The sequence below is a fragment of the Lissotriton helveticus genome, chromosome 6 (genome assembly GCF_964261635.1).
Source record: "Lissotriton helveticus chromosome 6, aLisHel1.1, whole genome shotgun sequence".
Taxonomy (NCBI): domain Eukaryota; kingdom Metazoa; phylum Chordata; class Amphibia; order Caudata; family Salamandridae; genus Lissotriton; species Lissotriton helveticus.
This window is the reverse complement of record NC_136067.1, coordinates 368,670,578-368,683,450: the sequence shown is the minus strand read 5'-3', so window position 1 is coordinate 368,683,450 and position 12,873 is coordinate 368,670,578. Positions and strand designations below refer to the sequence as shown.

The following is a 12,873-nucleotide window of genomic DNA, read 5'->3' as shown; positions in this document are numbered from 1 at the left end:
TCCATCGCTACACCTGCCTTGCTAATAGGCGATAGCGATGTTAGCGACTGCTTTTAGTCGCTAACTGGTTGCGTACGCCCCCTTTGCATGTCATTAGCGATAAATATCGCTGACATGCAAAGCGGGCCCCAAACCGCTCGCTATCGCCTAAAAGCTGTCGCTAACATCACTTAGCGACAGCTTGCTAATAGAGCGATATAATTATCGCTGCTGAGTGGCCGAAAACGGCAGTTAAACCGGCGATAATTGCATATCGCCACCCTTGGTAATATGCCCCACAGACTGGCGTCTTGGGCTTGGCTAACTTTAGTGTCTCATAGCCATGGATGTTGAACTATAATTAACATGTGAACAGTTATTCGTTACTTCCTTTCCTTTCTGATCACTGCGCACAAGAGCACTTTTATAAACACTTTTCTTTTCACTAATTTGGAGCAACCACTATAGAATAAACCTTAGGACAATGTCATATACCATGAATCATGATTTTGATATATGAAATTTGGTTTGATTATTCGACTCAGTATTAAGTATTATTTATTCATAATCTTGTTTTTCGCTCGTCTACATTGCATTACTTTTAGGCAACTTTCCAGCGCAAACAAATTTTATGCTGGAAATTAAATCCAACAAAAGGCGTTTTGTGCAGGTTTTTTCACTTGTGTGACACAAACCAAACACAAAAGGTTTGTATATCTGGGCCTCTGTGTTGTGATTTTACCACAAACCGCGGAAACTTCATGGCATGTTTATGTCTGATCCGAGGATGTGTACGATCAGGGCTACTGGAAGTCTGGTCTCTGGGGAGAAATTGCCTCTGTCAGACTGTGCTAAAAACAAGAGGAGGTTTTATGATATGTGATACACTAATATATCAACAGGCTGAAAACTGCCTTTCTGTAAATTTGTGTCTTTTACTTTAATGGCCCAAAAATGATTTAAGTTAAGTATCATCAAAGACAAGGCTGAAAATGTATTTTTGGACAGGAGCCGAAAAGATACATGCATGCCAGTCACTGTGATCACCATCTAAAATTGTGGGAAAGAGGCATTCACGCTACAGGGACCCAACACTTTTGTTGCAGTGTATCCCTCATTGCGCTTTCTAAAACGTATATAAAGAACTTAACACAGCATGTGATATAACATATTGGAACTGAAAGAAAAAATGAGTGTTTCTGCGTTTCTGAGTTGGGTCCCACCCCCACTCCGGTTTCGGAGATCAAAAATCTGGGGGTGTGGTTGGACCCCTCACTCAGCTTTGTTGGTCATACCAAAAGGACGGCAGCCTCCTGCTTTGGCATTCTGCGTAATCTGAGACCTGCACTCAAATATTTTGATGCCGCAACCCGCCAACTTGTGGTTCAGGCGACGATACTGGCTCGGCTAGACAATGCCAGCTCCCTCTTTATAGGGCTAAATCAGGCCGAGCTGACTCGTCTCCAGCGAGTGCAAAACGCAGCAGCCAGAGCAGTTGTAGGCCTCCCTAGGTTCTGCTCGGTCTCTCGCACCCTGCGTGCTCTCCACTGGCTGCTGATCAGGCAGCGGATTCATTTTAAGGTGCTTGGTTTGGCTTTTAAAATCCTAAAAGGCCCGTCTGCTCCCATATTGCAGCATCTTCTGCGCCCATATATCCCAGGCCGTTCCCTTCGCTCCTCGGATCACGAATTGGCAGCAGCTCCACGCTTCAATCGTAGTCGAGCTGGGGGACGTTCCTTCAAGGTGCGGGCAGTAGCTTTGTGGAACGCATTGCCTCGCGAAATTCGGACCCTTGCCGACCTGCTTTCTTTTCGCATGGCCGTTAAGACTCTCCTGTTTCCTTAGCCCTGTTAAAAACTCGAATTTTTAAATAAATCTGCTCCTTGGTTATGTTGTGTGGCTACCTTGTCGGGCGCCGGGACGCTCCTTCGCTGGAGCAGCTGAGCGCATTACAAATACCATTAACATAACATAACATAACATAACATAAAATATTTTCAGGGTCCATGCTACAGAAAGATAGTAACAATGGGCCTGATTACAATGTTGGTTGAAGGGATACAAATGTGACAGATATCCCATCTGCTGTATTGCAAGTTCCATTATTTAACTTGCAATACGGCGGACGGGATCCCCGTCACATTTGTGATGGAATATCCCATCGACCAAGATCGTAGTCAGGCCCACAATCTCCAGCAGGGGATTAGAGTGGTAGGCTGAGGCCAGGGCCGGACTGGCAACAGCAACCAGCCCTGGTAGGTTGCTTCTACACCGGCCCTGGGAATGGGAGGGGAGGGGGTTGTTAGCTGCTAATCACTGCTCCCGCTTTTCTTACAGAAGGCCGATTTATCAGCACTGCTGCAAAACCGGCACCCTGTACGAAAAACGGCCCCCGGCGGCTACAAAACCGGCCCCCACCCCTCTAGCCCACCGGGGAAATGCCCGGTGCCCTATACGGCCAGTCCGGCCCTGGCTGAGGCTGAAACACCCTCCTCTTACTTGGGAAGGAGAATTAGCAACATATTTCCATTATAGTCCTGGGTATCTACTACCAGAACATTTGGGAGAGGAGTTGGCCTAACAGCTCGGGAGGTCGACCTCAAATCTGGGGAACTGGGTTCGAGTCTCGGCAATGATGCTGAACATCCTGTGAATCTGGGCAAATCACTTAATCTCACTGTGCCTAACAAAAATGAATGTGTCCTCATGTAATGCAACTGGTGCTATGTAAAGCGCTCTGATACCTGATTCCGGTCAAGTTCGTACTATATACAACTCTGAAAAAAAAAAAAAATTGACTTTAGCATTCATTCCAATTAGGTTACCTGGTGATCCAGTAGAAGTAAGTCCCATCGGTTCAGCATGAAGTGACAATTCAGCATGAAGTGACAATACTACTTGTTACGTACCCCAGTGGGTTCTGTTTAGCATAAATGAGTCCCTCAAGTATGTAGGGTATAGGCAGCCCTAAAGGGCATGGTCTTAGCAAATCACAACCATGCTGCTAGTCATGGCAGTGACAACTTCCAATCAGTAGAATAAATGAGATGTATATTAGACAGTTATTTAATGTGTTGCCTTGAGCTGGTTTGGGCCAAGATTGTATGGGTGCCTACGTACATGGTACAAACATGGCCACAGTAGATCCTAGATGCAGTTGGTTGGAATAAACATTGCAAACGGCCACAGAGGGCTGTGCATGAATGTCTGTTATTCATCCACATATTGCTTAGAAAATTCAGGGGCATATTATGTAGGAAGTGGCGGGGAGAGGTGTTAGCCTCCTTGGCTTAACGCCTCTCATCGCCACTTTGGAAACGACAGGCTGCACCCTATTCTCAACAATGTGGTGCAGCCTGGCGTTTCCCCCTGCGATGGGGCTAAATATCACGACTTAACGCCAACACAGGCACCCTTGCACCAGAGTGCTAGGGTGTCTGCGAGCAGGGAGGTTTGTTTATCTACAAGAATGTGTCCCTTCCTGTACATAAACAAACCTAAAATGCCATTTTGTAACTTTCATGTGTGCTGCTTCATGTGGCACACATGTAAGTTACAAAATGGCATTTTCAAAAAAGGTTTGTTTATGTACAAGAAGGGACACCTTCCTGTACATAAACAAACCTTGGCATTTTACTTTTTCCATGTGTGCTGCAAAACGCAGCACACATGGAAAAAGCAAAAACGAGGACAAATGAAGCATTTCTCCTCATTTCGCCAAGTTTGGCGCTGCCACCTATTATCGCCAAACTTGATAATAGGTCGTAGCGTCAAAGTGAATGGGAGTTGCGGTGGAACACCCACCGCAACACCCACTGCACGCCCTCTTTCACGCTAAGTTTAGCGTGAAAGGGGCACTATTACCAAGGCAGCGTTAAGCCACTTAACATGGCTTTTAGCCACCTTTTGTGGTTTAACGCTGCCATGGTGATAGGGCGCTGACCCAATCGCCACCACAACGTCACAAAAAGTGAGGGTGTGGTAGCAATAGGGGCTTGGTAATATGCCCCTCAGAGTTATTGTGTGTGCACTCTGAAGGACCGACACTGGTGGCATTATAGTGTGTCGGGCTCGGTTCTTTATTCTGTAGGAGAGCCATTTGCAGTCCAGTATGTTGGAACCTGACACCCACTGCTATTCTTCAACAGACAGTAGCATGCACAAATAATATGGCCATCAAATGAACCAGTTCAGATCCTTGGACACAGGAAGTGTCTCACCTCTATAGTAATTCATGGGTTGTAGGCAAGCAGCACTGGTAAAGTCAATCTAAGCTAAGGTTATGTATCATGTCCAATGGTCTACGGAGCCAGAGACTGCAAGTACTGGAAGCCGACTGCCGCCTGTGTAAATTATTGAGGTGTAACGTGCCCTGTATTGCTGTAAAACCTGGAGGCAGACACTGGCTTCATTGAACCCGATGAAATCTTTCATATTCATATTGACTTCCTTGTAAAATCCCTGAGCAGCAAGCTTTAGGGAAGTGTTCCAGACTGTACTAGCAATACAAAGGCACATTCTTTCCCATGGCTTGGATACATGAAAAGGACCCTTTTATTCAATTAATACATGTATTTCATTTACACAGTGCTTTAAGAACAACCCTAATTGTTTAAAAAAAACAGAAGCACTACGGCACAAAACTTTAAACGAGAAGTCTGTGTAACAGTACACAGTGTACACAAACAAGAACGATTTCCTAATGAGCGATGGTGGAAAGTTTCCCTTCTTTAAATAGTCATGTGATATCTCACATAGGCGCAACTTGTGCCAGGACATGAATGCACTTGAAACAAGTTGGGGAAGATCACCCTTCCTCTTCTGGACCTAGCAGTACAGCGTATGTTTCCTAAAAAGAGCGGCTCAAAGCCTTCGATGCAGCATCGACTGGAGATCTGACCACTGATCTGGCCTTCAGCAGGCTGTTATCTGCACAACACGAACGATCTGAAATTACAAAGAGCAGAGAAGACCCACCATCAGAACACCCACATCCTCTTCCCACATTTGTGGTGCCTCCAAATCTCCAGCCTACAAGCATGTCTATTTGAGAAGGTAGGCTGCAGCCCGTAGGTTAGCAACTGTCAAAACAGAAAAGGGACTGGTGACCAGAACTGCTAGGCATAGCTGTGAGGAGACAGCGGCCATTTTACGCCACATTCATGTAGAGAGCGCATTCTAGTTGTTGCACGTCACGTCTGACGTGACGTGCGGCGGCCATGTTGGCGCGCTGCGCGCGCATTCCCCATTGCGCGCCGAGAGTAAGGCAGAACGGCAGCGCCGGCCGGCGCTCCTCAATTAAGCTCGTATTATAATAAATAAATAAATATATACTTACTGGAACCTAACTAGTTGTCCGCTAGTTATTGAACCTACAACATTACAGTGGCGACGAGGGTGGGAGGCTCCAGCTGACCCACCCACGTGAAAAAAACGGACCCCCCACGGGGACAGCAGCAGGGTAGGCAACCCCATGTACAACAACAGCAGGATGCAGAGCTGCCCCACATAGCCCACATTGCAGAGGGTTCAAGGGAGGGCACAGCTGAACCACCACACGAGCTGAGGAGCGTGGCAGTGCCACAGACAACCGAGAGGCGGCGAAGAGGCCGGAGAGGCAGCAGCACGCCCCACAGGAGACAACCCACGGTGCAACCCTTACCACCACGCCGGGCCCTGGAGATACAGCGCTGGCTACCAAAGAGGAGGAGGCGGGGACTAGCACTGAGAGTCCCCTGGAAGAAAACAACACAGAGGTAAAGGACAGCACCCCAGGGAGTCCCACCAGCAAGGACGTCAAATCGACAGCGATCAGGGAGGTGAGGATGAGCACGCCAGCAGGCTATGCGATTGCGCCGGTGCAATTCCTACCGAAACCAGGGGACCCCCTGATGAAATGGGAGGACTGGAAAGAATATATCGACAATTTCATCGGGGTCCTGGAGGATGAAAATGAAGAGTCGTTCACCCCCCAAAGGAAGAAACGGATCCTATTACTGAACCTGGGACCGGAGGGTCTCAGGATTTACAAGAGCCTGGTGCCCAAAAAGAGGGACGATTCCGACAAGGATGTATATGCACATGCATTGGAAGATCTGGACGAACGTTATCGCCCCACTATCTGCGTATCAGTGGACAGGTTTAACTTCCAGCAGAGAAGACAACGGCCGGGAGAGAACATTGAGGAATACGTAGCGGCCTTGAGGAAGCTAGCTGCCCCGTGTAAATACGCATTGTGGGAAGACGAATTCATAAAGGACCAGATCGTGATGCATACCACAAGCACAAATGTCCAGGACAAGTTATGGGCAAGCGGCGACACCACACTCAAAGATGTGATGGTCATTGTAAAAAGGGCGGAACTCGCACGGAGATGTGCCGATGCGACCAAGAAAGACATAGCGCCCCCAACGATGGTGAACAGGATACAAGAGGGAGACCACCGAAAGGACCAGAGAGGCAAAGACCCGGTGGCCAGAGGAACCAACAGATGGCAAGGGAAGCAAGCAGGCAATGATGGCAAGAAATCGTGCTACCGGTGCGGCAGTTGGTCCCACGACGCACGTGATCGAAGATGTCCTGCGTTCAGAGCCAAGTGCCTACACTGTGGCATCTTGGGCCACTACGAGAAGGTGTGTAGGAAGAAAAATCCCAAAGGAATGGTGAAAAGCATAGACCAAGGCGAAGAAGACCTAGAGGAGAAATGGAGACGATCAGTTTTGCGTCCAGGGCACTGACGGATACGGAGAGCAAATACAGCGTGATTGAGAAGGAGATGCTGGCGGTCGTGTGGGCCATGGCGAGGTTCCGGCAATTTCTGTGGGGAACACGTTTTCTACTCAAAACAGATCACAAGCCATTGGTGAAGGTGCTGACATCGAGTGGACATGCCAGTGCCACTCCCCGAATATCCAAGATGTCACTAAAGTTACTTGAGTTTAGGTATGACGTGGAGTACCTTCCCGGGAACCGGAACCGAGTAGCGGATTACCTGAGTAGGGCTGCCGCCATGGAACCGGGAGAGGAAGACCCTGCAAGCAAAGGGGAGTTGGTAGCTCTTATAGAGGACCAAGAAAGGTTGATAAGCTTACAAGAATGGACAGAGTCCTATGAGGAAGACACGGACATGCAAGAAGTAAAGGAGAACATTGTCCAAGGATGGCCTGAGAAAAGGAACGTGAGGGCGAGCCTCAAGCCGTACTTTGAAGTCCGAGAGGAACTGTCAGTAGGGGACAAGGGGGTATTCATCTACAGAGGAGACAAGGTGATTCCCCCCAGGAACCTCACCTCGAAACTGTTGGACTTGCTACACGAGGGACACCTAGGCATAGGAAAACTAAAGGCAAGGGCAAAGCAAAACTACTGGTGGCCAGGCATGGACATAAGGGCTGAGAGGCATGTAAGGGAATGTCCACAATGTCAACGGGCAGATAAGACCTTAAAACCCTTGAGACCAGCAATAGGAAAGTTTGACCCTCCCGCTAATCCATGGGAAGAACTATCGATAGACATTTTGGGACCTGTCCTAGACGACCAGGGCACACAGAAATACGTGTGCGTACTCATGGATCGATATTCAAAGTGGCCAGAGGTGAGAATAGATGGTCCATGGACACGGAAAACATCATAAAGTTTCTGTCAGAGACTTTCACCAGGGAAGGAATACCCAAATCGATCTTGAGTGACAATGGGCCCCAGTTCACGTCGGAAAGGTGGAGCAAGTTCATGCAAAGGAATGGCATCACTGTCAAGCACACGGCGATCTACCATCCGGCCGGTAACGGCCTAGTGGAGAGATTTAACAGGGTAGTGATGGGAGCCATCCAAGCCGCCATATCCAGTGGACAGAGTTGGGAAAAGGCGTTAGAGAACATGGTGTGGGCGTACAGAATAACCCCCACTGGCACGGGATACAGCCCATTCCAAATATTGAGGGGACGTGAACCATTCACCCATGACAACAGGATTTGGAAGGAAAAGGTCGTCACCAGCGAATGGTCCCCTGCAGTGGTGCGGGCCAACCTGGAAAGAGCACAGACAATTTACAGTAATCACTACAATAAACGGAGGAATGTTAAAAGTACAGGATTGGAGAAAGGAGAGTGGGTGAGAGTAAAGTTGGCCACTCTACAGAAGAAAGGAGACAGCAAGTACAGCAAGCCGATGCAAGTCGTGGAGGTGTACGATCGAGCTGCTTTGCTGAGCGATGGGAATGTGTGGTCCCAGGACCGGATGGCTAGGTGCAATAAGGTTTTGGGCTGGGAGCAACACGGAACTGAATGGGAAGACACTGAAGGTGCGAACGTGGAGAGGAGACAAGAAGCCTGTGAGCAGCAAGGCAGAGTAAGGGTCGGAATGGATAGAGAAGAGGAAGAAGAGAACGGAAGTAGAGATACGGAAATGGACAGGTTGGAGAGAAGCATGAATGAGGATGGAGCTGTGAGTGAAGGAGCAGAGAGCCAAGAGGAGCGGAGCCAAGAGACTATGGAGAACCCGGTCAAGGTTACAAGAAGTGGGAGGCCGGTGGTAAGGCCCTCCAGATTTCGAGATTTCGAGTTGGACACTGGACTGTAAGTGACTCAGTTAAAGTTTGGTAAAAAGGGGAGATATGTAGAGAGCGCATTCTAGTTGTTGCACGTCACGTCTGACGTGACGTGCGGCGGCCATGTTGGCGCGCTGCGCGCGCATTCCCCGTTGCGCGCCGAGAGTAAGGCAGAACGGCAGCGCCGGCCGGCGCTCCTCAATTAAGCTCGTATTATAATAAATAAATAAATATATACTTACTGGAACCTAACTAGTTGTCCGCTAGTTATTGAACCTACAACATTACAATTCATTCCCCCTTCAAGTGCCTATTATTCTCCTTGAAAACATGTGTTACAGAGTGGCTGCCGGTATCGTCTGCACAGCGTACATACAGTAGATTCATATGTAATTATTTTTTAAGCCCCTCATTGGTGTTTACATACAAATTCACACAGTTGCGAAGTGAGACCCAGCTGGGGAACTAAAAGTGAAAGTCATGTAGAACTAGCTGCACATCTACACTTGGGACACTCCTGACCTGTCACGTAGGCCAAGGAGCTCAGACTCTGGCACCTAAGATACACCCCACATTACTGCAGCGGAGTAGTGATCTAGCTCAGCCTCCTCAGGGGGTCCGCGATTACTTAACATTTTAATACACACTGTAAATGTGAAGGAATTTGAAACTGGGGGCTAAAAATTAAATTACTATCCTCAGATTGATTCATGGGAGCAGTGCAGGTGCATCAAACTGAATATAGTATGAATGAGGAGTGGCCGCAATCGAATGTAGAAAAGCTTAAACCATTCTATTAAAATTACATTTTGATTTCTTTTTCATTTATATGTGTTTTCTATTTAAATAAAATGTGTCATTTATGTATCTGTGTGATGAATGTTTTTTTCTGTATTTTTGTGTATTGTTTTGCTGTTCAAATCATCAACATTGCTTAGGCCGGAGTTTCTGACTTCCAGTAATGACTCGTCTGGGGTCCGCGGATTCCAATAATGATTCAATGGGGGTCCCCGGGTTCCTGCAATGATTAAGTGGGATCCCCAGAAGTCAAAGGTTTGGGAAGCACTGATCTAGGAGGCCCATAACTGTGTTGCCAGCAAACCTCTTGATGCTAGAGAATTATGTTGCCCTTCAAAGCACCGTCAGTCCCGATGTAACACATGGGTGAAGTGACAAAATGCTGTCTCTCATGCGAGGAGTTAATGGTTCTAGTATGCTCATCTAATTGCCCATGCTCACACATACCAACAAGCCCGGTTCAGGCCAAAAATGACTTGATCTATTGCTTACTTAAAATTACCTTTGATTCAGTGTATGTTGAGTTAAGTTTGTATGATGCTATATGTTGTAATGGGTGGAAGGAAAGTGTGCTTGACAATTTACCAGCCCAAAATATGAAGACTGCTGCTCCAAAGCCTATATATGCAAGGGAGAAGCCAGTAAATCAAAATACCCTCCACGTGAACCACACCAAAATTGTCACAGCAAGCTTACAAAGCAAGCACATTTGACCCTCCTTTGGAGAGTTCCTTTTACCTTTTCATCGTCCTTCCATCCATCCATACACATGCACATCCACCCTACAGCCATCAATATATTCATCAATCAATCTATCCATCCATTCATTCTTCCCCATCTGTCGAGTCTTCATCTGACGATCCATTCACCTTTTCATCTATCTATCCTTTCACTCCTCCATCTATCATTTCACGTTACATGTATCTATCCTTTACCCTTGCACCCATTCATTATTTCATCCTTTCCTTCACCATTCCAGCCTAATACTTTTTCTTCCTTCCATCCTTTCACATTGCCTTCCTTCCACCTTTCCGTTTTTCTCCTGTTTTTTTTTGTTTCCTCCATGTAACTACCATCCTTTGTTTGGCAGTCTTCCTTTTCTTTTTTACCTCTCTCATGGTCGCGTTTTATATTTTGGCCCTCCCTCTGTGAATATATTCCCTTATTTTCATCATTTCATCTTTTCTCTTTTTCATTTTTGTGCATGTCAGCCCAACACCCACACCCTAATGTTGTGGTACCCTGTAACAGTAATATTCATGAGCATTTTCTCTGCAGACTGAAGAAGTTCATGAACCTCTAATTAATGTTTTAGTGAGGCCCTGTTCACCAGCCCTTCAGTTCCAGTGATAGCCACCACGTAAGTTGCTTAAGTGAGGAGTTCCCTACGCCTCTGTCTCACACTCATCTCCTACACCAATACATCCCATATTTTCATTAAATGTCATTAGCCCATACTATTGGGATTTTTTGAGTTTGTGTTTCATTTACCTAGCTCAATTTCCATGTATCAACAATCATGTTACAATTATTCAAATAATGCACTTTGCATCACTTTCTAGGGAACAAGTAGCTTTTGATAAGGTTACTGGTGTGATGTTTCGTGGTCATTTGGTTATTCAAATATATTTCCAATTACTTTTCAGTGTCATCAAGAAACTTGCACAATACATCGGGGATGTGATGGAAGATTCAAAAGATAAGGTCCAAGAAAATTTGCTGGCAAATGGAGGTAATAAACTAATCTGTACTTAGCCCTTTAAAGGTTATCCTTATGTTTCAGCCCTACAATAAAAGACTTTACTTTGTTAGCAAATGCCACTGCTACTTGGCGACAAGATTATCCACCAGTTCAAACCCAGGAAATATGTAAATACTTTTATGCATTCATTGTTTTGCTTAGTCTGTCACGCATTAAGAGATCTGTTGATAAGTGATAACTCCCATGGGCGATATATGCCAGGGTCAGAAATACCATTCTGGCTGGCATCTCCTCAGGAATTAATAGGAATTACAAATTATTCCCCTAGAATGAGGAATAACATGCTGACCCAGGAATACTGGGTCCAATTCCATGTGTTCATTCCCCCGTCGGGGGAAAGAGAGGCCCACGTTTGCACACGTTTACCTTCTGCTTAAAGCAGGTGGTAAACGGTGTGGGGGCACTTTTTCTTGGCTGTGGGAGGTTGAGGTGGTGCAGGGTGCAGAGAGATGGCTGAGAGCTTTTTAGGTCTTGTGAAGACTATGCATGTGCTGTCTCTTCGAGACATTTCGTTTACTGTTGGTGGGTTTGGAGCCCTCCCATTACTTATCATTGGTGGGTTTCAAAGCCACTCTCAATCGCTTGCTTCCTTCTGGTCAGTTCTGCAGTCAGCACTTCTCTCTTCTTGCATATGACCCTCCCCTAGAGCATTAGACACTCAAATGATGGACGGATTGTGGAATAAATCAAACATGCAACCCCAAGTCAAATCCATAATTCTTTTGCTCACCATGTCACCCCAGTCATATGCAAATCAGTCTTGACCCTGTGTCTCATGGGAACAGTCCAGCCCGAACAGCCAGGGCAAGTCCTCCCTGAACCGGAAACAAGCATGTTGGGACTGGTTTCAGAGTATCACCCCTCATCAGCCAGGCTAGCTTGAATCCTGTGGCACGGTGTGCTCGGGGCCAACGTCTGGGCATATCTTGAGCACTTAGGATGAGAAAGCAGAACACACACAAAAACACAGGACGTGTGCAAGGTACACAGGAAAATGTTACACTTATTTTAGCTCATGGGTGTCCAAAAAGTGATCAAAAGGGCACCATTTACATTCATCATTACATTTACCTTAACTCCACCTCGGACAATGCTGCCTTTCTTTCGTTTGTTATGATAGACAGCTTTAAACAATATTTGCGACTGCACCTTACCCACAACCTAAGTTTTATTATAAACTTTACTGTGCCATGAAAAGAGCTTCCCAGACACACTTTTACTGTGCTTTTAAAAACAAATAGCATTCATTCTTAGCTCAAGCAACGTTATCACATTTGGGGAACTGCTTGCCTTTTATACATACACACTCTGTTACATTCTGTTTCATTAGAGATAAGAAAATGTGCTTCCCATCTCTCTTCACATGCAATGTTACAAGGGAAATTAATATGTTAATTATCTCCCCCCCATTTCCATGAATTTAAATTACATTATTTGATTAATTAAAAAACAGTCCTTTCCACTAAACACGATGCATGTTTACCATCACACTATCCGTTGTTCACCTTACTTATTACCTCCCACTACCCATCCCATTCTCCATATTTAGCACTGTCAACCCCATAAAAAAGTGTTCACTATAATCATGATACTTTTTTAAGCCAGCCATTGTTCATGTTGCTACTTCCCTTCCATTTCACATTTTAATAAGAAGCTCAGACTAGCCCTCACGCATAAATAAACAAAAGAACAATGTCTGTTTCATAGCAATTTAGAATACAACTTTGAACATACGTTACAACCACTGTGCTGTACAACACAGCTAAAGGAAACTAAACCAATAGACCTTGCA

The 12,873-nt window shown here is 46.1% G+C and overlaps 1 protein-coding gene across 1 annotated transcript in view; it reads left to right on the top strand.

Moving 5' to 3' along the window:
- Positions 1 to 12,873, top strand: part of ATP6V1C2 (ATPase H+ transporting V1 subunit C2) — a 369,892-nt gene that overhangs the window by 135,115 nt on the left and 221,904 nt on the right. The window contains exon 4 of the mRNA XM_078647802.1: positions 10,966 to 11,051. Within this exon, the coding sequence (XP_078503928.1) occupies positions 10,966 to 11,051 (86 nt within the window). The remainder of the gene's footprint in view (positions 1 to 10,965; positions 11,052 to 12,873) is intronic.